The following is a 27,903-nucleotide window of genomic DNA, read 5'->3' as shown; positions in this document are numbered from 1 at the left end:
ATGATTAGATGAGCGTGAAAATAATTGTATAATGAATTAAAAAATGACAAGAATTACACAAAAGACATGAGTTACATTGCAGCCCACAAAAATTTCAATCTAATTTCTAACCTTAAAAATCTCAAGCAAGATGGCGTTGACATTCCATCATCACTAACTGTCAAATTAGGTTAAGTCTGTGAAAAACGCCAAACTGCAATACAAGAACGTTTTATTCAATAAAAGCATGAGAAACATTAAATATGAAGAGGTTACATTTTGTCGGAATTTGGAATGTTGCTCTTAGATTTCATCAACGAAAGGCAATTGACCCTTTTCGCAGAACTGTTGAACCACTGGGAGATTAGCAACTTACGGTATATAACTATAATATTAATGGTGAAAAAATTTATCTACCTATTTTTAAGAGGGGAAGGATGTCTTTGTGGACGGTTTCTATAAGAATAAAATTTCAGGTCCAATTGATATACAAATGAGTATTTCAAAATTTCAACAGATTGAGTTCTTTGTGTCTTACAATGATTAAGAAAAGCACTAGGACACCTTCCCCGTAGTAATCATCGATTCAGTCTGTGACTCGAAAAACTGATTTTATGGTGATTCAGTACATACTTAACCTAAAATATACTTATGTATAATATTTATTTATAATATATATAAACCTCTCTTTTAAATATTTTTATATTACTCAGTCTGTATATGTAATTATGTACACTTCGTTCAACCAGAGGCACAGCATTTTATACAAAAAGAACTGGACTAATAGCCTTCGGACATCGAAGACAGACTGCTCCGTGTGGAGCCCATATTGTGAAATCTGGATCCTTCTTGACCGTTCTCGGTAAGATCATGGATGTAACTCATTGGTCCTATAGGCCCGAACACTCTTTCTTGCTCTTCCATTTGCTGACTAAAGGTCTCTTCCAATCTCTGCAACAAATCGGTTGGATTATAACACTTGTCACCCGCTAACAGATCCATGAAGATGAGACATACACAAACAACTGACCTCATACATTTATCGGATCATGTACCTTTTTTGCGCTTATACAGGATTTTCCAACAAGAGGTTTCATTTTGAATAGCGCGCTATATAGGCAGCTGTCACTTTTGACGTTGTCATTTTTTGACATTTGACAACTTGACTCATTGAAACAGTTGAAATTCGCTAGAAAAATGATGAAAATATGGGGTTGCAACCGTAGCCTAGGCGGTCATTTGGCTGATATCGTTTTCCATCGTCAATAGTATTCCTTTCTCTTCACAATGAAAAATATACTCTTTTTTTATATCAAATTGAAACCTCTGATTGTAAAACTCTTTACAATTCATTATTATGAGTGAAAAGTTCCATATGTCATTTGTCAACCCTAGACATGCTATAAATTTGTTTTTGACAGTTTCATTATTTACTATCCTTGTCTGAGCTCAGCTGTTTCGAAGATGATGTACAAACACAATGAACGAAATGTATTTATGTACAAACCTGCAGAATCGGAAGCTGAGGATCTACGAATGTGGGCTTATTTGAAAAAGGCAAAAAAACCAGATAGTCTCGATCATAACCACACAATAATATTCTAAGGAAGACTATATCTAATCATTTGGCTAATCTTTATCACTTCTAAAATCGCTTATAGCAATTCGTAAATTGTATGTACAAAAATATATTAAGCTCAGTTTCTTGATATATCCATTCTAAATTTAAACTGGTCAAATTCAATATATTAGTAAATCTACTTCGATATCCTCTACATTTTAGGAAGCTCATAATGAAGCTCTGAGATATGTTGCTAATTCGATATACATTTGAAAGTCTACAAAATCTAGGAAGAGTTTGAATCGAGACTATCTGCAACGAATAGAGTGGGACCACAATAACAAAAATTTGGGAACACATATAACAGATACTCATGTGAACACCCAAAATATTCGAATTAATCTGCCAATGCTGTCTTCTTCATATTGTCAATAAGTTAGGAATCTCGGAAAAACAATCAATATTTCCAAACGAATTTACCCACAACATTAAAATTCGATCTGAAACATTGACTGTTTTGTGAAAAAATATATTATAAGGTCGCATTATGTACAAATGTCAGTCAAATTAGGTCAAACCTACAAGGTACAAGAGGCGGGACCATAAAAACCACGCCCCAAAATCTAACCACTTCCTACTCAGGCACCTGAGTTATCTAAGTTTGAAGTTAAAATTGAATGGAACATCAGTCGAGTCAACCTGAACTTAACAGGATCATCAAACCAGGTCCTAAGACTAAACCAATTCCATCTTAGGTCCCTCCAGAGACTCTAGCTCAACAAAATCAAGTGAAACATCGTAGGTTGTAAGCAAACATAAACAAGGGTTAAGGTAGCGTTATATACAATTGTCGGAGGCTTAAGTGGGCGGATCCGTCACGCCCAAAAATCGAACGACGCCTCCTCCTCTAGCTCAGCATCAGTATCTGTTATACGCCGTTCAATGGACTGGATCGAAAGGAGGAACGTAACTACAAGAAAAAAAAACATCAAGAAAACTATACATTGGAATCGAAGGGCGCCGAAGCGACGGAGCTTGAGGATTGGAGGAAGGAACTGTTCTTGTCGGGCATAACGCTAGTGCTCCAGGTCCGCTGGTGGCCCCAGCCGGGGCGGGAACTGTGGGAATGGGAGGGGGTAGAAGGGGCGGAGCACGGGGGCGGGTTGTCGGTGGAACTGTCCTGTTCGCCCCAATACGCGTCGTCCAGGTAAATCGTGGGCAGGTACATCTTATATTTCGCCTTGTCGAATTCTCGACGTATCGCCTCTTCGACTCTCTACAAGAAGGCATGCGATGTTAACATTAAAGTTAGTTATTATTAATTGGAAAGGATGATTATGATTGCTATGACAGTGAAGTTGTGTAATTTTTTATTGTATTTGGTATGGGGAAGTTGTTAATTACCCATTCCGAAGTGTGTATGTATGCTATTTACAACAGGGATCTGGTTTGTTGAATGATTTCAATTTTTTTATTTTTTTTTTTTCGGCAATATAGGGATTTCAGATTCAAGGATAAATAGCAAATTACAAAAATTAACATATTTTGTTCATATTTTTTAAGGTCGTTCGTTACCTAAGTGTTATCTCCCATTATAAAGTGGTAGAAGACAAAGAAATTTTTTTTGAATACAACTTAAAATAACGAAATACAGACCCATGATACTTCGAGTATATTCGAGACGCCAATGGCATTCATAAACTTTTTTAAGTTCAGATGCTTGGACATGACCTGCCTTCTCGGTGATTGTTTTACTAGATTTTGAATCGTTTCCCCAATTTCTTGTCTGACTTTGATATTTACTTATTTATATAGTTTACAAAATTTCCAGCGATAAGAAACCTGACCAGGAATATAATAAAGGGTGTTTTTTTTTAGAGCTATAGAACTTTAAATCGCAATAAAACAACGATGGATTATTCGATTGACATGAATTTTATTTATCCGCAAGATAATCTTGTGGCATTACATTTTAAATATGATTTCTGGAATATGACCGCCACGGCTGGCTCGGATGTAGTCCAATCTGGACGTCCAATTTTCGATTACTTTTTCCAACATTTGTGGCCGTATATCGGCAATAGCACGGCGAATGTTGTTTTCCAAATGGTCAAGGGTTTGTGGCATAGACCAACGACTTTACATAACCCCACAGAAAGTAGTCTAGCGGTGTTAAATCACAAGATCTTGGACATCATGGTTGTTCAATTCAGGAATGAAAAAGTGAGTTATCATAGCTCTATACCGATCACCATTGACTGTAACGTTCTGGCCATCATCGTTTTTGAAGAAGTACGGACCAATGATTCCACCAGTCTATAAAGCGCACCAAGCAGTCAGTTTTTCTGGATGTAACGGTGTTTCGACATACACTTGAGGATTAGCTTCACTCCAAATGCGGCAGTTTTGTTTGTTGACGTAGCCATTCAACCAGAAGTGCGCTTCATCGCTAAACAAAATAAAATGGACGTAGTGCGCGATACGTATTCCGCACAGAACCATTATTTTCGAAATAAAATTGCACTATTTGCAAGCGTTGTTCAGGCGTGAGTCTATTCATGATGAATTGTCAAACCAAACTGAGAATAAATCACTTGACAGCTGTTAAATCGGTCGCCATCTTGAACAGTAATGCCAATTTAAAGTTATATACCTCGAAAAAAACACCCGTTACAATTATTCATCATACCCCAGAGTGTAATGGATTCCATACATTCAATTCACAAAAAAATGTTTCCTCAACGAAAGCAAAGTTTTCTCTTGTAATTTGACTGTTATCTTTTCATCTTAAACATTTCGTATGTGGATAAAATTTTTGAAAATTTATATACCATAATTAAATGAAGAAGTTTGATTCATTTCAAGAAATCAACCAAGAGTTCAATTGAATTTTCTGTGTTTGAGAACTCATTCAACAAGCCTTCAAAAGCAATCTATAAGAAGTTTATACAAAAAGATTGTCCATGCAAATTATTAGTGATCGTCATAATCTAATTCAAATATGAATTTTCGAGAGAAAAAAAGAGATAAGATTTCCAAATACCTTTGAATACAACTGAATTATAAGCCTGTATATACAAATGCATACATGCTACTGATTTTTCATACTTTGAGCTTAACCTCAAGTGAAATTGGATCTATACATAACTTTAAGTAGTCAATCTAACCTAACCTACAAAATTGTATAAATTGTGCTCTGTGTAAACTGCTGCTGTTTGATGATGAAAATATCTAATCAAGGAACAATTCAAAATAATACTGGAAAGTTGAAATAATAATGAACAAGCTCCAAGAGGTACAATTTAATTCTGCAAATTCACTCAACTATATCATTGATGAGTAGTCGAATAAAATTTCAAACAGAACCTCGTCAATTTTATTTCAACTTCCAATAAATTCCACTGCAAGGAGACTTGAGTCACCTCAACAACTAAGACCCACCTGTTTTCTAGGCTTCAACTGAGACTTCCACTCCTTCAGCTCTTTACCAAAGGCTTCATCCCTCTGCTTCAACTTCTGCGTCTCGTGTTCCAGCAACATCTTTCGTTTTTCATTTTGAAGTTGTTCCAGCTCCTTAATTGTGGCATCGCTCATTGCTCTAAGCTCTTCCAGCTGTCTCGCATGCTTGAGCTCGAACCTTTGTTGTTCGGCCTGGTAACGTTTCTTCTCCTTCTCTTGGAACTTGAAGAAGAAAATTGGTACATACAAATGTAAAGGAGTTAAAAACAATACACTGCGCAAAAGAATTAACGCACATTATGGAAATCTCAAATTCATTCTACAACTGAAGGTGTTCTCAATGATAATTATTTTTATCAGAATTATGCATGCATATGTTATCCACTTTCAACGGTTTTCTTCAATACAGATGTTTTTTCCAGCAGGAATAAAAAAAGATGAGATTATCAGATTTTGAATGTATTGGCTCCATTCTGAAATCAGTTGTTCTCAATCAATTCTAGCGATCAATAGTTTTTCTTTCGTTTGATTTTCTACACTCGATCGTTATGCAACGCGAAACACGCAATTTGATCCAAGAGGTAGTTTTGCGAGAAGAAGGGTGGACATACATAAGAATTGCAGAAAGGTTTGGGGTTTCCCATAAAAGTGTGTCCAGAATGTTGCAGCGATTCAGGGAGACAGGTATGAATGTCCGAAGACCAGGACAGGGTAGACCACTGGTAACAACTGCCATTCAAGAACGTTACTTGAGAGTTTCTTCGTTGAGACAACGGTTTGCAACCGCTCGCCTCCTTCAAAATCAGCTTGAGCAAACTCATGGGGTGCAAATTAGCACTCATACAATAAGAAATCGCCTCAGAGAATATGATTTAAGGCCTCCTGTCGCGGCAAGAGGCCCAGCTCTCACCCCAGCCCAGCGCGTTTGGATTTTGCGAGAGAGCATATCCAATGGGAAGAGGCTGATTGGGAAAGAGTGCACTGAGCATACCTTTCATGTGGACGTCTGTATACAAGGGAACGTCGATCACAATGGTAGAGGCAGAATCTAGACTCACCTGTGAAGAGAACTCTTTCCCAATCAGCCTCTTCCCAATGGATATGCTTTCTCGAAAAATCCAAACGCGCCCTTCGATGGGCTGGGGTAAGAGCTGGGCCTCTTGCCGCGACAGGAGGCCTTAAATCATATTCTCTGAGGCGATTTCTTATTGTCTGAGTGCTAATTTGCACCCCATGAGTTTGCTCAAGCTGATTTTGAAGGAGGCGAGCGGTTGCAAACCGTTGTCTCAACGAAGAAACTCTCAAGTAACGTTCTTGAATTGTAGTTGTTACCCGTGGTCTACCCTGTCCTGGTCTCCCTGAATAGCTGCAACATTCTAGACACACTTGCATGGGAAACTCCAAACCTTTCTGCAATTCTTGTGTATGTCCACCCTTCTCTCCGCAAAATTACCGCTTGGGCACCTTCCTCTTGGGTCAAATTGCGTGTTTCGCGTTGCATAGCGATCGAGTGTAGAAAATCATACGAAAGAAAAAATATGGATCACTAGAATTGATCGAGAACAACTGATTTCAGAATGGAGCCAATACATTCAAAATCTGATGATCTCATCTTTTTTTTTATTTCTGCTGGGAAAAAACATCTGTATTGAAGAAAAACGTTGAAAGTGGATAACATATGCATGCATAATTCTGATAAAAATTATTATCATTGAGAACACCTTCAGTTGTAGAATAAATTTGAGATTTCCATAATGTGCGTTAATTCTTTTGCGCAGTGTATATAGAGAAAAATGAGAGCAACAACTGAAATCAAATGAAAATCAGAGATGTTGAAAGTTATAACTATCGAATGCTCACTTCTTTGAATTTGTTCTTTTCGAGTTCGGGGTCAGCATTGGACACGGATATCCGCATGGATTCCCGGAACATCAGCTCCCTGGCCTTCATCTCGTTCCTTATCCTTTTCGGCAGAGACCTCTTTTCCGTAGCTTGTTTCTTGAGGAGCTCCTCCTCCTTGCGCGCTGCCCTCCTTTTGATCTGTTCCTTCTCCTTCTCGTGCCTCGTTAACATCTGGTGCCGTTGAAGAATGAATATTTCCTTGATTTGCCTTTTCATGAGCTGCAGAAGAAAAAAAATAGTTATGAAGTTATACATTATATTGGCAAGAAATGAAGAAGAAGGAATTGAAACACTTATTCAATGATTTTCTAGGATAGGGTTAACTGGCTAGTAAGCTCTCAAATAATTCGACATCTAGATCAAGTTGGTAATATTTTTTATGCAACAAATAACCTAACTTTCTTCAAGAGTCTTGACAGACGTCATTGTCATTTGTCATTGTGTCTTGTAAGAACATGAATCTTTCAGAGTTTTCGGAAGACGAATAAAACTAATTTTCTTTAACTAGTAGCAAGCATAGTTGCGACGTTGCCATACCTAGCTTTTATTATATTATAGGAAAACTATTTGGGTAGATATTTTGTGTTTGATTTTATAAATGAATCTTCAAAATATGGAGAATATTATACGTCCATCAAGTTGACCTACCTGATGTTTCTCGTGGATCTGTTTCTCCTCAATTTCCCATAGAGCGGCCTCCTGAGATCTGATAAGCTGCTGCTTTTGTTGGAGGAACTGTCGTTCGGTGAGGGCAATTCTTTCCCTGTGCGAATCGCTCAGCCTTCTCAGGGAACTTTCGTGGCTTTCGTGAAGTTTTTCAAGGAAGATTTTCTCCCTCTCAGCGTGCTCAGCATCCATCTTCTCCTTTCGGATCTGGAATGTTTCGCAATGTTAGACCTTATCGAGAAAATCGAGGCGAATCACCCTGTACAGGGTGGGCAAATAAGCGAGGTAAGCGGCTATATCTCAGGATCCACTCATCGTAGAGACTTGCGGTAAAAATTTTTTCCAATAAAGTGTACAAGAAAACACACTGGAAATTGTTTTAAAGTTCATATCTCTGCCTTTAGGGGGCGTAATAGCTATCGTCGAGTAGAAAAATGAATTTTACTCGAAAATGTTTCATATGAAGTTGAAGAAAAAATATCATCACTTAAAATCCTTGGAAAATGCTCTATCTTTTTGAATTGCCACTTTCGATTTTACGACATCGAATAAGGGTAGGGGAAAGGGAGAAATCTGACTGATTGAAATGCCTGTAACTTCAGTTTAGCTCAACATTTTTGAGCAAATTAGATCTTGTCTAAGAGATAATATCTTGTTGATTGAGGACAAAATATACTCATGATAAATTTGTTTTTGCTGCTTTCGATAAGGGGCGCTACGTCAGAAGTTCATTGTTTTTTGTTTTGACTTAAAGACACACTTTGGTTTTTCGCCGTGCATCAGTTGAAGAATATCTTCTTTCGGTCATAACTTCAGAACGCCTGAAACTATCGATTTGCGAACTGAAGGTTTTTTCATGCAAATTTGATGGAATTTATGTTTCTGTTAAGAAAATCCTATCATTACATTTGAAATTTAAGAGTAAAATGAACAAAACAATGAACTTCTGACTTAGCGTCCCCTATGGGAAGCAGCAAAAACCAATTCATCATGAGTATATTTTGTCCTCAATCAACAAGATATTATCTTCCAGACGAGATCTAATTTGCTCAAAAATGTTGAGCCAAACTGAAGTTACAGGCATTTCAATCAGTCAGATTTCTCCCTTTTACGTACCCATATTTGATGTCGTAAAATCGAAAGTGACAATTCAAAAAGATAGAGAATTTTCCAAGGATTACTGTGATGATATTTTATCTTCAAGTTCATATCAAACAGTTTCGAGTAAAATTTATTTTTCTACTCGACGATAGCTATTATGCCCCCTAGCGGCAGAGGTATGAACAATTTCCAGTGTGTTTTCTTGTACACATTAGTGGTAAAGAATCACCCTGTACAAAAAACCGAATCCAGCTCACCTTGAACTCCATCTTCCTGCTCTCCTTGGGCAGCATCTCGATCTCCGCCTTCATCAGCTTCAGCTCCTGTTTCAGACCCTCTCTGAACTGCTTCAGTTCCCTCTCCTGGTCCGCCCTGATCTTCTTGGAGGCGTTCCTGAGGTCGGTGTCCTGCTGCGCCTCGGCCTTCTCGATCTGAAGCCGCTGCTGTCTGCTCAGATTCTCCAGGTCTGCCTCGTACTGCTTCTCCAGGGCCGTGCGCTCCTGCTCGAACTTCTTATCCTGGGTCTCAATGGCCTGGTTCTCCTTCAGCGCCAAGTCCTGGAACTGCTTCTGCTCCTGCTTCTGCAGGTACTTGAGCTCCCTGAGCTCCTGCTTGCGGTCGGTCAGCGGGTTGGCGAAGTTGTAGGTTTCCTCGTCGCCGTAGATCACCTTAAAGAAGATCGGATGATCGTTTAGTGTTAAGCCCTTGTTACACTGTTAGTCCGGGAGCCAGTAACAGATATACATGACCAAGTTCCTCTCAAACGGTAATAAGTAGAATGCATCAGGTAATAGTAATAAAAAGCCTCGTGAACGTCAGCTGCGACTCTGCTGGGGGGAGAGCGGCGGCAGCCCCCCAAACACGAAGAAAAAAAAATAAATTCATTAATTTCCTCCCAACTGAAAATTCGTCAAATTGTAGCTAACCCAATATCTAGACGAAAAAATACAATCAGCTGGCTATAGCATGGTGGATTTTAAGTCAGCTGGTGCCTCAAACATGAAAAAAAAAATTTTCAATGACAGCTCTGACAGCGACTCTGATAATGAATCAGAGAGTGCCACACTCGCGAGAAAAGGACTTTCTCCACATGTTGCACAATAATATTTAGTTACTTCCACTCTCTGATTCAGTATCAGAGTCGCTGTCAGCGCTGTCATTGAAAATATATAATTTTTTTTTCATGTTTGAGGCACCAGCTGACGTATCATCCACCATACTATAGCCAGCTGATTGTATTTTTTCGTCTAGATATTGGGTTAGCTACAATTTGACAAATTTTCAGTTGGGAGGAAATGACTGAATGTATTTTTTTCTTCGTTTGGGGGGCTGCCGCCGCTCTCCCCACAGCCGAGTCGAAGCTGACGTACACGAGGCTTTTTATTACTATTATCTGATGCATCTCACCAAGTATCTCTCGAGAGGAAATAATCAACCAAATTTGCACCTGACTCCCGGACTATGTGCTGTTTTTCGTGCCTATTTTTGATGGAATGAGCGTGCCTGATATCGAAACGAAATGGGCGTGCCTATTTTGAATATGGAACGCCTCATTAATCTCGGAAACGGATCATTAGTGTGCAAGGATCTGCTGACATGGCCGATATTATGGTGGTATTGGCATTGTTGTCAAATCTTTCTTTTTTCGGAATGAAAATTTTTAGTTCAAATGCATCACCTTTGTATTTTTTTCCTCTGAAATCCTTAAGAAATACTGATAATTCTTCTTGTGATATTCTCTTTACCTAAAAGCCATCATTTTGGAGTTACATGTACAATATCTTCGCCAAAGAATAATACATCTAGATGGCTATGATTGAACGAACTCGTTCCAATTTGAATAATCTTTAAATGTTGGTTTCAAGTTAGAAGTATTTCCACATTTAAGCAGTAGAAAAATAAGGAATTTTAGATAACATATTGTAGCAGTCATAGCCATCTCTATCTATCCGATAGAGTGGCATTTATGTATAAGGAATACTACATGAAAAATATTCCGTATTTCTATAGATTACAAAATGCAAAAAAATTACAGGGTGATCCATTTAAACCATAGAGTAATAAACATAGCTAGAGGGAGTATACGCAATTTTTACATGTCCCCAACATGGTTAGATTAGGTTGTCGGATTGTGATATATTTTCAAATCCACAATTTGACTGTATCGTTAAGAATGTATATTATATTGAATGGAATATATTTATTTGAGTGATTCTCAATTAAATATGCGAATTTGAATATTTGGAATCCGATATTTTTCCTAATTGTCGAATTTATAGTATGCACAATATTTATTATTTTCTGTATCTACCTGCTGAAATCCAAGGTTTGGCAACTATTGCTCTCCTAGTGTCATCCGTTGTTTCACGTCGTTTTGCGCGCTTGAAGTTTGTTTTCTGAATTTCTGATGAATTTAGTGATTCATCTCAATATATTTTGAGTTGATATGAAAAGTTTATTCACTATGAGACATAAGAAGTGCGTTCTTTGTGGAGATACTCGCGAATTGAGTGAAATATCGTATCACTGATATGTTTTCATTTCCGCGCTTCAAGTCAAATTTGATAATTCATGTTGGGGACAAAATTTGCTTATTGAAAATGACATATGCTCCCACTATCTATGTTTATTACTCTGATATTTAAACTAATAAAGCTCATTATTATTCCGGAAAGAGGAAAGATCTGACAACAATGTAAATACCCTCATAATATCGGCTATATCACAAGACTCTTGCACAATAAAATCCGTAAAATTTATGCTATCCATTTTCCAGTCAAATGAGACGTTCTATATTAAAACTCACTCTGTATATCAGGCATAATACCGAGTAGAACTCAAGTCGAAAATTCTAGAAAAGCACTGACTTGGCATCAGGAGCTTCAAAGCGGTCGTACTTTCATGCGCCCTTTGAGACCAAAGATTTATATACCTAGATATATTTGAGATGTGATTTACCATAACGTCATTGTTGTTGATACGATCCTCCTGTAATTCGGCATGAACATTCCAGTGATTATTTTACATATACAAATTTATGGATTTTTTTTGTTATATTCAGCTAGAATTTTCTGTGGTTCTGTTCAATACGAAATTTCGCGTCAAGCTTGCAATTGTTATTTCAACCCTGAACCACTCTATGCCTTTTTCGTGTCTATTTCTGAGGCCTATTTCAGGCTTATTTTTGACGATCCAGTCAAGTACAAAGTCCAACGGAACTTTTGCCCCTAAATCTCAAAATCCAAGGCAGTTTTTTATCTGTTTGACGCGGTGCAACTTAAATTAGTCTATAACAGCTTTCATTTCATGTTTTGTTGACCGTATGAATGTTTAATACTGAAAATCAGATATTAATCTCTCTAACATATGTATAATCTCCAAAATAACTTCAAACGTTTGCAGTTCTAAATAAGCCCTCAAGCAAACGTAAAAACAGTATAGTGTGATCGTGCCAGACGTCTACAAAAATCAGCCCAGAAATAGTCGTCTAGATAGACACGAAAAATGCCTTATGTGATAGGGGGTTTTTAATATTTATGAAACCCCCATTCAAATTTAGTCTATTAACGAACCCAATCGGGGTATTCAAGATATGAACCTACTGTGGAAAAGCATGCCATCGGAGAAGTATAGCCAAGAATATCCACAAAAATAGGCACGAAAAAAGCATGGTGAATAGGTTTAGTTCATAATTTAGGTTAGGTTGAACTGTATTGACAGTTAGCAACGACAAATAGGAGTCAAAATCTGAAACAACCTCAACCAAATAGCCACCAAAAACTTATGCGTGTTCTACGTAATGAAAACCTGGATTTACATACCTTACTGGTAGTCGTTGTGATGACAACGCCGTCAATCACAAACTTCCGAGTCCGCTTCCTCGTCTTTCTGTTGAAATTACTCAGCGTTGTCTCCTTAGTCTTGGGTGTTCTCTTCCTAAGGACGACCAAACCTTGAAATAACAAAAAAATTTAATTTTACGTTGAGAAGTCACTGATGATGTACCAGCCTACTTGTTCGCTAGGTTAGGAATACATTGTTGCCACTTTGGTTATTATTTTATTATACTTGGGACTCAAATATCTTATCTAAAATTACTTTCTGATATGTCCATAAGATACAGTTTTTTTACCTCACCTAACCTACATACTAAGTGCCTACTACTACTAATAAGTATGGTGGCTAAGATACTTTTCAGTAAACCTTAGATACTTTCAGTGATAATTTTTAAATTGCTTGACCTCATTCCTTTTTGAAAGTATCATAGATACCAGTTACTTTTTGACAAAAATTATAGAAGCTAAGATACTTAAAATTAACCAAGTTATTATCGAGTAGCTCAACTACATTTCGGAAAATATCGGAGACACTAGCTTATGATCCTTTTAAGATACTAGATACTGTCTCTTTAGAAAAGTATCAGCAACATATATACTTCAAATTAACCATAAGTTTTTATAAGTTACCATGAAGTAACTCAGATAGTTGTCAAAAAACATCTCAGATACTTCTCGGTATCTATAACACTTTTTTAGTTACTAGATACCTAACCTAACCTTCAAATAACAAAGAAATTTAATTTTACGTTGAGAAGTCACTGATGTGACAACAATGTACCAGCTTACTTGCTCGCTAGGTTAGGAATGCATTGTTGCCACTCTGGTTATTATCTTATTATACTTGAGACGCAAGTACCTCATCTAAAATTACTTTCTGATATGTCCATAAGATATAGTTTTTTTACCTCACCTAACCTACATACTAAGTGTCTACTACTACTACTAAGTATGGTGGCTAAGATACTTTTCAGTAAACCTTAGATACTTTCAGTGATACTTTTTAAATTGCTTGACCTTATTCCTTTTTGAAAGTATCATAGATACCAGTTACTTTTTGACAAAAATTAAAGGAGCTAAGATACTTAAAATTAACCAAGTGATTATCGAGTAGCTCAACTACATTTCGGAAAATATCTGAGACACTAACTATGATCCTTTTAAGATACTAGATACTGTCTCTTTAGAAAAGTATCAGCAACATATATACTTCAAATTAACCATAAGTTTTTATAAGTTACCATGAAGTAACTCAGATAATTGTCAAAAAACATCTCAGATACTTCTCGGTATCTATAACACTTTTTAAGTTACTAGATACAGCTCTCTTCGAACAGACACAGTAATTTAGATACTTCAAATGAATATAAAGCAACTAAGATAATGTTTTAACACATTACCTTCTTCTCCATCTTCCCCCTCAGCACCACCCTCCTTGTTGGTGCTCCCCTTGCTATCGTGGCTAGCTATGGACACGCTCTCTATGTCAGACTGCTCTATGCTCTTGCTAGCGCCTGAAATAGGTCTTCGGTGCGAATCGTTGCTCCTCAGCGAGCCCGAGTCGCTCTGAGACTTATCCGATAACGCTATCTCGTAGGTGTCCTGATGGTAGAGCTTGCCGTTCAGGCTGTTCTTCTTTCTGACCTCGTCCTGACTCGAGGACCTGACCACCTGGCCGTTCAGCTTGTGGGTGCCGGTTGGAGTGGAGGGGGAACCGTCTAGGATGATGGAGGTACCCCGCAGCTCGTCGCTGTAGTCGCTCTTGGTGCTGTTGGTTTTACCTGGAAAAAAAATTGAGGTTAGCTCGTGGGTGTCCTTGTTGACCGGTCTGCTAGATCTCTAAATTTATATACCACTGAGATTTGATCAAGATTAGAGAGGAGCGATACCGTGAAACGTGAACGTTACTTTATGATATCAGTGAAATTAAAGCGTGACGTGATCACTGTTTAGGTTGCTTGTTATTAATATTTGTATGAATCACCCAAACCTTAGTTCGTTTATCTTTGCAACTCGAATTGGTCACTCTTATCATTCAAAGCAAAATTAATGAAAAATTATTATGAAAACATCCATTTTTCTTACATTTTCAACTCTTTTCCTCATTTCAGATTTAGTTAGGAACGTAACAGAAGGATATCGATTTTTCAAATGTTTCCTCAAATTTGAAGAGGTGGTTTTGAAAAATAATTTCAACTTGCATAAATTACAAGTAGCATAATTTCCACCAACTTTTGTGAAGAAAGCCCAAATTGCTGGTCTTTCGCCTGTTATTATTCTTTCGCCTATTATTATTATGTCTCTGACGTGTTTTCGTTTATTTTTTTATAATACAGAGTACCATTTATTGCTTCGGTCGGCAACTTCAATATAGAAAGAATTTCTTTGGGGTTGTTTATCAAAGATAAGCATAAAATTAGAATTATATTGCCACCACCAATTATGCAGTAATTCAGTAGTTATTATTTGTTTGTAGCAAGTATTTATTGTTTAACTAGTCCTACAAAAATATTTCCTAAAGTAGGCGAAGTTGCCTACGATGCTGGGATTGTCATAAAAATATGCAATTATGTTAGTCGAAAAAGGTTGCGAAGCAATAAAAATATCAGGCTGCCTTCATAATTTACGATTGCAACGGACGATGATATGCCCTGAAAAGATTTGTGAAATGTTCAAACTGTGATCCCGTCACGCTCTGTATTCGTTTTTCGGAACAGTGACTACCTGTGACATTCTGAAATCAGTGATTAAATCACAGTTCGTGAAATATCGCTCTTCTCTAATCACGATGTGTGGAATTTCAGGGACCTGAAAATATAAACGAAAATTACCCAATAACCTCCTATCTGGTACGCCCTTAGCCCTTTTACACAAAGCGTTACTGATCTGTTGCGCCATTTGCGGAGTCAACCTATTCTGCACCAAGTTCCTCTTTGGAACCTTTAACGGAACCGTTGAATCACCCACAGCTTGGTCCTTCACACCACCAAAATCCCCTGTATCTACTTCCCTATCGTTTTTGGCCAACTTTATATTCACATCCTCTCCAGTTGCCTCTAAACTATGCTCATTCCTTTTACTACCATCAGATTTCTTGTTCTTTAAGTTAACTTCCACCCCTTCATCTGCCAGTTGCTTTTTCAATAAGTTTCTCCTTTTGGGTGGCACGACTGGTTTCACCCTCTCTTTAGAAGCCAACAAAGATTCGCAACTGGCTTTGGTGTTTTCCATCTGTAAGGGATTATGCTTGAAATACAAGGGTGGTACCTCCAAGGTCTTATCTTTCGCTCTATCTCTCCCAAAAGACGGCGAATCTTGCTTCTCGTTGGATGTTCCACCTTCACCTCTAAGTGGTCTTTCACTGGACCATAAAAAGTACCTCTGCTGCTCCGCAGCAGTATCGAAAAGGCCAAAGTCTCCTCCGTTTTGGCGCAGGCATCCATCGATCCTATCCGTGTACAACATGGACTTCCTGTTTCCCGAAGAAGAACACAAGGATTCTTCGCTTTTGAACGATCTAACCGTGTACTTTCTCTTCACGGTTGGCAACTCTTTCAACACCGAGTTGTAAGTCTTGGAGGACAGCAGTTTATTCACCGAGTTTCTTCTGGTGGACAAGAAACCGTTGGAACCTTTGGTCCAATCGGTCAAGAACTTTTTAGAGTTTCTCTTCAACGAATCTTCATTTATCAGCAGAGATTTCTTGAGGGTGCCCAGTTTGACCATGAACAAAGAAGACATTTTCTGGGCCTTCGAGGGCGCCATTTGAAACGATGGATTTCCTACGAGGGAGTGCGAGGATCCCTTCCTTCGAAGAGGTGGAAGAGGAGCCTTGAGCACCACGTCCCCTATGCTACTAGACGAAGACGCTCTAGAGTTGTTGGTCGTGATGATACTGCAGACTTTTTGTTGGTTCAAAGATAGCAGAGGAGCCTTGAGGACCTCTTTGGATGGAGGCTTGAGTCTTTCTTCTTCCACCGAAGAAGATGTAGGATAAAACCCGTTGACAGCACTCATGTAACAATGTGTTTCTTCGAATTTATCTTTATTTCTGTCTTCGGTACTTTTCTGCTGTTTACGGACTTGATGACTCTTCCTCTGTTTTACTGGCACCGGGGGCGCTGCGGCGTCTTCTTTTTGCAGAACAGTTCTCTGCTTAACCGGCAACGGTGGCGTTGCAGATGGCGCTTCATTTCTAACCGCCATATTGTCACTATCCGACGTTTCCCTATCTTTCAACCGTTCCTGAAGGAGTTCTATGTTCCTCTGAAGCGCCTCGATGGTAAGTTCCTTATCTTGGATGGACTGTTTCAACAGCGATATGGTAGAATCTTCCGGCTGCTTCTCCTCCATGTTCACGTAGTGACTGTCCGCTGGGATCTCGCAACATATCATCTGAGTGTCGTTCACCCTCACCACGTTCGAGAAATACTTGAGACACCCCGTATGCATCACGCTCTCGCACTTGACGCATCGCAGCCCTATCCTGGGCGCGATGTGGCACCTCTTGCACTTCTTTACGGAACCCGCGGGCATGTCGAGCGCATCTTAGGTTAGCCACGAACTGACTACGTATTTTCAGGAACGTGAACGGGATAAGACTTATCGAAGAAGAAATGCGGATAAACAATCGGTTGGTTAATTGGCCCGTGTTTGAAAAGTGTGCAAACTTTAACAGAGAATTAATTGGTTTTGGTTTCGAGCGGGCTGTGACAACAATGGGGCCGATAAGGGTTATCGGACGAAGCATACTCGACGGGGAAGAAGACACCGAATTATATCTTATCGGATGGCTTCATTCATGAAGAGGTTCAGGAAGAATTCGAGGAATTCTCATGTCAATACTGCGCAATACTACATAATGCCTGTTTCAGGTGTGTTCCCTTTTCTCTCTTTTACAACTACTGATGCTGGTTTAAGCAACTCTAATATTTAGGCTAGAGCATTGCGGTAAAGAATACTGAATTATTTATTACTGTAGTAGCAATAAATATTTCAGTTTCACGATTATATACTCTTAGAGAGTACCCAAAATAAGTTCTTGAGGTACTCTGGCTATAGCATGAGAGTGAATAGAGATGAATATTTTTACCCACGAATGCTAGAAACTCTGAACTTAAACACTTTAACACATAGAAGATTGGAGATCGGTCTGGTGTTCCTCCGTAAGATTATCAATGGCTGTATCGATTGTCCTCAAATTGTTGAACTTGTCCCGCTCTCAGTAAATGTTAGAATAAATAGAAATAGTGACATTTTCAAGATTCCTTTCTGCAGAACGAATTATGGACAAAATGAGTCTCTCAATAAAACAATGACATCAGCGCAAACACTCACAGCAACAAACTTGAGCTGTTCGATTGAACCTTGGCTTCCTTTAGAAGAGCTGTTAGAAGGTTGTAATTGTTGTTTTTTTTTCTCTCTCCTTTTGTTTGTATTCATCCTATGATTACATTAATGTGTGCACATGTATTTTTACTTTGTATCTTTCTATTTAATTGTAAATTGGCTTGCCGTTCAATAAATAAATAAAAAAAATAAATAAATATGTATATCGCCTAGTTCCTGACAATTTCTTTTCAATTTGATTCTCTGATTGGCCTTCAGAATTCGAGATAGGAGGATAAATGACGTATAGCAAATATTTCTTTCAACAAATCTCTTACAAAAAGCCCAAAACCGAGGAAAATTCTGGATGGCAGAAAGACGGTTTTTTTCTATTTTTTGGAGTCTACACATTCCAAACTGCGAAGAATGGCTTGAATCACTCATAAATAATGAACCAAAAAATGAGGGTATGAGTGCGAAATTATATTAAAATGGTCCAATCCTGAATATTGAAAAAACAAATTGAAATTCGCTCATCATTGCGAAATGCCTGCTACTCTTTCTGATTCAACTCTAAAAGTTATTGAATATGAAAGTTTGAGGTGTCATTCCGAGTAAAATTCAGAAATTATATTGCTTATAAATTGAAATGAAAATTATTGACACTCTCCTCTATTGAAATCAGAAAAAAGGCGATATTAATGTTATAAAAATTTTCATTTCAAAAGATTATTATTGAAAATGATTTTGAAAAATATGGCTCATGAGTTAATTCTTGCAGTAGAAATTAGAGAGAAATACACTTCAGTTCTGTTAAATCAGTTTACACATAATGCATTTGAACTTAAGTAATGTTCAAATATGTATACTTATCTGAAATCTCAACATTATCCATTAGCTTTAGATATTGCATTGTATCGTGAGAAAGTAAATAAATAGAGTTTGCGCTCAGACAAAAGCAAATCAAATTTTCATAGGGCGCAGCAGAGGTACAAACAAATTTTCGAGCCTTGGATTTATTTTTGAGGTCATTTTTTGTTCATAAATTGCTAAGAAATTGATATCACTTTTGCAGTATAAAAAAAAAAGCAACAAAACACACAGTGTTACAAAAAGCACTATGGAACTGTCCCTTGCTTTGAGATATGTCTTTAAAATTGTGTTGGACGTCCTGTCCTGCATTTTGACATTTTAGGGTATGAATTTCATACTTGATACAAGCGTCAAAAGTATGTCTAACGCTTGCGCTTTGTTTACTAGTTTACTTCACAGTATTCAAAGTTACTTTGAATGTCCAACTGGATACTCAAAGGGTAACATTTTTGATAAAGAACCTTGAATAATTATCTCAAATACTTTTTACTGACAGTTTTGTCCATAGAAATTCACTATTCAAAGCACTAAAGATTGATTGATAGTCCTTCAACTATCAGGGGAGGCCACAACCACATAGTCATAGAATCATTATCTCATTATTTTGACTGACTGAGCATTTTTTGTTATCTTTTTTTTTTCTCAGAATATGTAACATTATTTTTCTTATGCTCCTTGTTTGTGTCCAGAATGTTGCAGCGATTCAGGGAGACAGGTATGAATGTCCGAAGACCAGGACAGGGTAGACCACGGATAACAACTGCTATTGAAGAACGTTACTTGAGAGTTTCTTCGTTGAGACAACGGTTTGCAATCGCTCGCCTCCTTCAAAATCAGCTTGAGCAAACTCATGGGGTGCAAATTAGCACTCAGGCAATAAGAAATCGCCTCAGAGAATATGATTTAAGGCCTCGTGTCGCGGCAAGAGGCCCAACTCTTACCCTAGCCCATCGAAGGGCGCGTTTTGATTTTGCGAGAGCATATCCATTGGGATGAGGCTGATTGGGAAAGAGTTCTCTTCACAGATGAGTCTAGATTCTGCCTCTACCATTGTGATCGACGTTCCCTTGTATACAGACGTCCACATGAAAGATATGCTCAGTGCAATTTCCTGAATACTACTGGTTTCGGGGGAGGATCGATTATGGTATGGAGTGGAATATCTTTGACTGCTCGCACAGACCTAGTGGTCGTTGATAATGGAGCTATGAATGCTGATAGGTATATAAGGAACATTCTTGAAGAGCATGTAGTGCCATTAGCCCCATACATTGGTGAAAATTTCATTTTTAAGGACGATAATGCCAGACCCCATCGTGCACGCATCGTTCAGGAGTACCTTGAAGAGGTTGAAGTCTCTCGAATGGAATGGCCAGCAAGAAGTCCAGATCTCAATCCGATTGAGAAGGTTTGGGACAACCTCAATAGAAGGCTGAGAAGTTCAGAAATCATCCAGCTACTCTTAATGACTTAGGAATCCAACTCAGAGAAATCTGGGAAGGATTAGATCAGAACATTTTAAGATCACTCATTTTGAGTATGAACCGTCGTTGCCGAGCTGTAATTAACGCAAGGGGTGGAAATACCAAGTATTAAATCACTTATCAGCATTCCAGTATTTTGAAAATTGTTTATTTCTCTTCTTTCACATATGATTCGGTGAAATCCTGAATTTTTCTTCCATTTAATGTGTCTTGTTTCGTTCAAAACCTTCCCGAGAGAACATAAAAAATAAGTTATAAAGTCAATGTAGAGTTAACTTTCATTAAAATTGAGATTTTCAGAATGTGCGTTAATTTTTTTGCGCAGTGTATAAAAGGAAAATACCGACAATACCGAATTCGAAGTATGCACAACCGAGACAAAGCCACCTACCTGAAGAAGTGTTGGACAAATCGCTGGTGGAACCACGGTACGCATCCTTGCCCCCCATGTACGACTTTGAATCCTTCACCTGCACCTCCTTCTCGTCAATCTTGACGACGGACACGTGACTCGTGTCCAACAGCCTCGAGTTGTCCTCAGACACGTCCAGACCCGAGTCGTTGATCAGATAGCTGCTGTCCACTATCAGCACTTCGCTCTCGTCCAGCTTCTTCGCCACCCTGGCCGCGCAGGTGGCGCTGCCGTCGCGGAATTCACTGGGAGGAGGGTACTCCAGAGAGTCGAGGGAGGGGAAGCACTCGTCGTCCGAGGAGGACTCGATGTGAGTCTTGTTCGTCTCGTTCGCCACGATCACGACCTCGCTCACGCTGTTGTTGCTGGGCGAGGTCGAGGTCCTGGACGAGCATTGCGTGTTGTCTATCAATACGGGCGGGTGCGTCGTTACCACTGTTACCTGTGGAAGGGGGGGGGGGAAATACAGAACTTTAGATTAGTTGATCCTTAGAACATAGAATGCTATAGTAATTCTATACTCTACGAGTTGATTTTATATTAATGATCATGTGCACCGATTCGCTTAAGCAATACGCTCTATTTGTGATGACGTCACACATCGCCATTTTAGTTCTCCTGTCAGTGTTCGGAATCCAAACAAACAAATTGGCTTATTTTGATAAATAAGATTATTTAAGGAACGATTTTACTATTAATTGATAGACAGAAGGCACGAGATTAATGCCAGTAAGTTCGAACTTGAAGTTCAACTAATAAACGCGGCTTTTTACAAAATCTGGGGAATGATACAGGATTCAAACTTACTGGTATTAACCTCGTTCCTTCTGTCTATCAATTAATACTGAAATCGTTCCTCAAATACTCCTATTTATGAAAATAAGCCAATTCCTTCAACGACACCGTACTAATTTGAATGACAATTTATTTGTTTGGATTCCGAACACCGACAGGAGAACCAAAAATGGCGGTGTGTGATGTCACACTAATAGAGCGTATATCAAGTTAAATATTTTATTCCCTGTGCACCGAGCATTCCATATGGAAGGATTAGTAAGTGCCCGGCATGACGTCACTGATGACGTATCCGATATACCAACTGTATTCATATAGGGTATGATCCGTATATCGCCGAGTCTCAGAGCGGTTTCCAATATTTCAGGTAACTTGCTTCGTATAAACCATACAGTAATAAGCATAGGTAGAGGGAGTATACGCATTTTTCACATATCCCCAACATGGTTAGATTACGTTGTCAGTTGTGATATATTTTCAAATCCACAATTTCACTATATCGTTATGAATTTATATTATATTCAATGAAATAGTGAGTGATTCCCAATTGAATATGCAAATTTGAATATTTGGAATCAGATATTTTTCCTAATTGTCGAATTTATAGTATGCAGAATATTTATTATTTTCTGTATCTACCTGCTGAAATCCAAGGTTTGGCAACTATTGCTCTCCTAGTGTCATCCGTTGTTTCACGTCGTTTGGCGCGCTTGAAGTTTGTTTTCTGAATTTCTGATATATTAAGGTATTCATCTAAATATATTTCGAGTTGATTTGAAACATTGATTCACTATGGGACATAAGAAGTGCGTTCTTTGTGGAGAAACTCGCGAATTGAGTGGAATATCGTGTCACTGATATGTTTTCATTTCCGTGCGCTTCATGTTTAATTTGATAGTTCATGTAGGGGACAAAATTTGCTCCCTCTATCTCTGTTTATCACTCTGAGGTATATACCGCTTGAGACTCCGTCTGTGTGAAGTGCCTTTCACAAAGTCTGCCTTTCCAGGTAGATCTATTTTAACCGTAAAGTGTCAACCGTATAGTGACAACTACATTTTCTTCAAATTTATTATGTTCATGCTCACCTGACTTATATTGGAAGCCAAACTGTTGGACAGATCCGGAGGATCTGAATTGATCGTTATCGTCGAAGTGTTCATACGGTTCTTGTCTGATGGTGAAGCTACCTCGAAACTCTTCACAGAGCCCACCGTGCTGTTCACGGTAACCATATCGGCCTGCCTCACTTTAGCTCCACCCTCCATAGGCGGACTTCTCGCGAAGTGTCCTCCCTTCGAGGAGACGTCCAAACTATCGCCCGGCATGCTCGGCGGGAGGGGAATGTTGGCGACCTCCTCCATCTCCATCTGATTGGACGGTCCCTCTCCGGCCTCCCCTCTTATTTCCGGAACGACTTCAGGCAACTGAGGTTGTGGTAACCTGTCGTTAGGGGGAGTATCCGGTGGAGTCATTGGGGACGAAGGGGGCGTGGGTAAGGCAGGTATTACGACCGGGGGAGGGGGTGGAGGAGGAGGGGTGCTCTCCTTCTCCACCTTGGGCTCCTGGGGCGGTTCCTTGGGTAGTGGGGGTAGCGGGGCTGGTCCCTTGTCTCTTGATATCCTTTTCGGTTCATCATCTTTCTTAACCTAAGAAATAATTACATTATTATATAACATTTTCTTGAAATCAAAAGAGACTGTAGTACTAAACATACCGTATGTTCAAGAGACAGTCTTCGACATTTAACGATATTAGGTAATTTAGAATTTTGAAGCTCGACCTTTATCACGAAACCACCGTGTAAAGGTTGAACATTTCTTGCCCCTAATTTTCCTTAGCCTACGGAATTTTTTTTTGACAAGTCTACCAACCTGTTTTTTCTCAGGCGTAGGTTGAACTGCTTCATGACTCGATGAAGCTTCGGGTGCAGTTTTGGTTGCTTTCTCTTCGTTTGGAACGGTCTTCGTTTCTTCAGTCCGTACTTCTGAAACTATAACATCAAAATGAAGAAATGTCAAACGATCAGATGACTTATTACTATATCTGTCAGAGAAGTACTAGGAATTGGTCGATGAAACACAAAATACGTAGGTATTTATACATCTAGATTTTTCTATGCCGCTAGCAGTATGAACGAACCGGTATAGATCTTCAAGTAGTTTCTGACAGAGAGATTTATACAATCCCTTAAAGCGGATTTCCCAAATAATCAATTCCTGGTACTTTCAAGACAAAATGTGGCCTTCTTGATTTCTTCATATTTTAAATGAAATTTTGAAGTAAACAGTAATATAGGGCAGTCCAATAAAACAGAAACAATATGGCTACTGAGAAGGACACACTTCGTTAATGAATTTGTTGGACAGTCCTATAGTTGTAACCTAAAAATATGAAGTTAATCTGATGATGTTTTTGTTCCAAAAATTTCAGTCAAGAAGGCAACATTTAAAAGTTGTTCTGAACACTTCATCCAAAAACACATAGAAAAATTAGAATGAAAGTAAATAAAACAAAAATAAAAAATCAGCATAAAGATAATTATGTTAAAATTATTTGTTTCAACAACTCTTCAGAATCACATTTTATCAGAATATTCACCTTTCTGGTTGATACTGTCAGCTCTCAACCTCACCGATGCATCATCCTCTAGCACAAGAGGAAGTTGGGAGGCTCGGTTGTCCTGGAAACAGTTTTCAAGGTTAAAATCTGGGTATTTATCACCGTGGCGATAACGACTAACAGATAAGTAAACCCACCACACAATCAACACACTACTTTCTGGGATGAATACGAGGAGTCTTTGAACGAAACGAAATTTTATTTGGAAATTTTGCGGGGGAGGATTTTTTTTTTACTTACATGTAGATTTAACCTGGCACAATACGCATTTAACGAGAATGGTTTATGCCAATTATCCCGAAGAAGACATGGTTGGAAAATAAAATAATGGTAAAGATTAATTTTTGGACAGTATGTGGACAAAAGCAGCAGTCTAAATATCTCAGCTCGAATCTGTGTTTTCACTATTCAAATTAAAGCAATTTACAAGTCCTCTACAGGTTGTTTTTTTAAGCTGAATATAGTGTCAATTTAAGTTTAAACAATGAAGTTAGTGACCAATTTTAATTTTTCTTTGGGCATTTCAAATTGAAAATTATCGTCAACTCATAAAAACAACCTTATAGTTGCTAATTTATAACATTGAAAAACTCGTAATGGAATACAACAAATTTAAGGCAGTTTATCATTTTCCTTCTTTTTCTTCGCTGTGGTTCGTATAATACACAGAGATCGATGAATTAATATATGGAAATTTGTGGTCAATTATAATTACAAATCAAAAATTTATTACATTTTACATAATTAAAAAAGAGAAAATATGTAGATAGCAAATTCCTATTATCAAACCCAAGAAAAGGATTAACCAGTTCCAGAAAAGGAAGAGCAAAAAAACAGTAAAAGAAATAATAAAAATTGCATTGGACTCTTTAAAATTATTTTTCGAATACCCCCAAATTATTCAATGAAATTCACCGAGTTGTAAAAATTTTGCAAACATAATTCCCATAAATGTGTATAAAAAAACAGGGGAAGATCATAAAATCAAAAAACGACACCAAAATGAAATTAAACGCCTCGTGGAATCAATGACGTCAATTGGAAGTATAAACAGTGAATTGTCATATGGGAAAGGGTGTGCTTTCATTATTTATTCAACAATTTCTATTTGTGAAGATCATTTTCATGTAAATAATAAACTTGTTTTTGAATAACATCATTGGAATTCAGGTTTGAGGTTAGGATTCAATGTTATTTAAAAAAATTTTCAATTACTCTTCTGTAGGGAAAATTAATGAGTAAAGAACGAAATACAAATGACACACGTGTTTACGTCAAATTGACGTCATCGCAAATTCGCGCAATCAAATGAATCATTCGAGATTTAAGAAGTTTTTTTGATATTTAAAAAGCAGTCTGCTTGTATATTCTTGTTAAAATTTCTAAAAAGATTTACATTAGAAATACTGAACCAAATACCAAACGCAGCCATTGAAGACTCCCAAAACGAAGCATCAAAATCCTATTATCACTACTTACATCTGGATCATCATCTGTAACTTCTTCTTCAACAACCTCCGCCTTATACTCTAAAAGAAGGTCTCTGATTGGCTTGGAATCCAATTTACAGTTGATGAAAGGATGCTTCAAGAGATCCTCACAAGTCGGCCTCTTTTGTGGATCTTTAACAAGCGCTTTGGCCACGAAATCGTTAAAATCCTTGGACCAACTAGCTGGATGATTCAGTTTCGGTGGATCTGATTTCTGTATCTTCAAGAGCACCCTCATTGGCGACATCTCGTGATTAGGGGGCTCCATTTGGGCGAACTCGATGAGCGTGATGCCCATCGACCAGATGTCCACCTTGTAGTCATAGGGGTTGTCTCGGAATGTCTCGCACATCACCACTTCTGGTGCCATCCAATAGGGGGTGCCAATAAACGTGTCATGTTTCTGGAGGGTGTTTTTGTTCTTTGCCGACACCCCAAAGTCAGCTAGAAAGTTGGTAGACGTTTAAAATCACAACAAGGAAAAATTGTATTTTCCGTATACATTATTATATAGATTTACTCAGATAGAAAACTGGAATTATTAACATAATAACCACAAAAAAGAAACCAATAAACACAATCAATATTCATGATAAACAGTTGTTTCAGTATAATACAAAATAATTTGAAAATAAATAAAAGTATAAGAATAAAAAAAAAGTAGATCAGAAGCTCAGGAAATTCACACTTATAATGAAATAAAATACAGAATCAAGAAAATATCAAATACAAATGGAAAGAGTTAGAAAATAAAAAGATGCTCCATTAATTTGAAATAAACTATTCAAACTATCGATTCCATCAAAATGAATATTGAGTTGATATATCTAATAACAATCTTACAAATGTTTTTGTTGTGATTCAAATATTCTTTATTGATAATGAAGTAAAATACAGAGATATACGAGAGAAAATGAAATGCTCTATGAATTTTAAGAAGTTAGATAAAAGTGAATTTTTATTTAAAAAAAATAGTATTATCAACAATATTCAAACCATTGAAGCAATAAAAATGAATAAAAGATGATAAATCTTATGAAAATCACAATAAGGATCTTACATTTGTGTTTAATGTACTTTGATTTAGCATTGATAATTGAGAATAACTTACCGATTTTAACACCTCCAGCCATGGTCAGTAGGACATTGCCAGCCTTCAAGTCTCTGTGAATGATGTGGGATTTGTGTAAAAACTGTAAACCTTCACACATATTTTGGCACACATAAGCAATTTGCTTCTCATTCAACGGTTTTTCCAGTTCGGTCATTATACTGTCAATAGCCCCACCATCACAATATTCTATCAACAACCACAGCTGTTGTTCCTTTAGGAATGCTTCGTGTAACTGCACTATATTAGGATGTATACACTCCGTCAAAATATCTATTTCGATCATAAAGTCCGATAAATCATCGTCACCTTCTAACCGACACATTTTGGCAGCGGCCAGGTAGCCAGACTGCTTTTGTTGAGCCTTGTATACTTTTCCATAGGCCCCATCACCCAATTCACCGATCATCTCCCAGAATTCTTCTGGGTCGCAGTCCATCCGCACATTGTTGTAAACTTTTTTCTTTTTCGCATCGTTGCCACCAATGTGTAGAACTTTCTTTATGTTATTGAAAAACGACATGTTTCTGAATTGATTAATAACACACTTAACCTTCTTCACATCATAAATTTCAATTAACTGTGTCGTTTGGATGACTACATTACTTGTTCATTCCTTTTGTTTTTCATTCAAGAGATCAGCAGAAATATCAACTGTAACAAGCAGAAGAAAAGAGTTAGCAAATCAGGTAGGTAATTACTTATTTGATATTAGTATAAAAATGAGGATATCAAATGAATGTTATCTGACATTTAGTTGTTAGATACAGACAATAATTCTATCTACTTGTTATTACCACATAATTAGTTTGAGGTACTAATTAGCAAATTCTGCTGGAAATTCTGGTTCTTATTTTTTGCCAAGACCATAAGTCTCATGACTTGACTTACTACTGTGTGTTGATAGGATGATAGTGAAAGGATAGTGTCAGAGAAATTTAATCAAATTAATAGCACATAAACACTGCATAGGATCTCGTGATTACAGAGGAATACTCACAGCTTAAATCAATTTATATCCTGAATTTGAATTAAATGGTAACTCGGAGATTTGACGAACAATAAAATATATAATTAGATTAATATACATATTTCAGTAACAGAACTAGTCAGCCATGCCAATTTTTACCGTAACACTTCCCCGCAAACCACCTACCACGCCTGCTCAATGGTGCTGAGTTCGCAACCGGATAATCTTTTTCTTGTTACAAAAATCAGACCGTTAATTCACTGAACAAATTTTATACATTGTAATCACTAACGTAATCAGGCAGGGAATCTAAA

At 37.7% G+C, this 27,903-nt stretch overlaps 1 protein-coding gene across 4 annotated transcripts; it reads right to left on the bottom strand.

Moving 5' to 3' along the window:
• Positions 1–15: 15 nt before the first annotated feature.
• On the bottom strand, positions 16–27,903 carry LOC123671390 (serine/threonine-protein kinase 10). 4 transcript variants are annotated; one of them, XM_045605220.1, is made up of 15 exons: positions 27,620–27,903; positions 26,620–27,273; positions 25,498–25,952; positions 23,998–24,079; positions 23,271–23,389; positions 22,485–23,045; positions 20,581–21,043; positions 13,905–14,285; positions 12,490–12,620; positions 8,926–9,336; positions 7,550–7,774; positions 6,860–7,120; positions 4,982–5,221; positions 2,544–2,816; positions 16–930 (listed from the first exon to the last, which is right to left on the bottom strand). In XM_045605220.1, exons 2-15 carry the CDS (start codon positions 27,140–27,142, stop codon positions 760–762), a joined length of 4,296 nt encoding a protein of 1,431 aa, XP_045461176.1. In that variant the 5' UTR covers positions 27,143–27,273; positions 27,620–27,903; the 3' UTR covers positions 16–759. The 4 variants fall into 4 exon arrangements, with proteins under 4 accessions (XP_045461176.1, XP_045461177.1, XP_045461180.1 ...); XM_045605221.1 differs by lacking the exon at positions 27,620–27,903 and adding an exon at positions 27,417–27,527; XM_045605224.1 differs by lacking the exon at positions 2,544–2,816.

Source organism: Harmonia axyridis, chromosome 1, assembly GCF_914767665.1.
Source record: "Harmonia axyridis chromosome 1, icHarAxyr1.1, whole genome shotgun sequence".
Lineage (NCBI taxonomy): Eukaryota > Metazoa > Arthropoda > Insecta > Coleoptera > Coccinellidae > Harmonia > Harmonia axyridis.
The sequence above is the reverse complement of the archived record's forward strand: the minus strand, read 5'-3'. Positions and strand labels throughout refer to the sequence as shown.

Excerpts from the sequence above, each read along its gene's own strand:
- LOC123671390 (XM_045605220.1), bottom strand. The coding sequence starts at position 27,142 with ATGTCGTTTTTCAATAACATAAAGAAAGTTCTACACATTGGTGGCAAC. Across the intron at positions 24,080-25,497 it reads TTACAGATGATGATCCAGAT|GACAACCGAGCCTCCCAACT; the intron begins GTAAGTAGTGAT and ends AACTGTTTCCAG. Across the intron at positions 2,817-4,981 it reads AGTTGAAGCCTAGAAAACAG|AGAGTCGAAGAGGCGATACG; the intron begins GTGGGTCTTAGT and ends GCCTTCTTGTAG.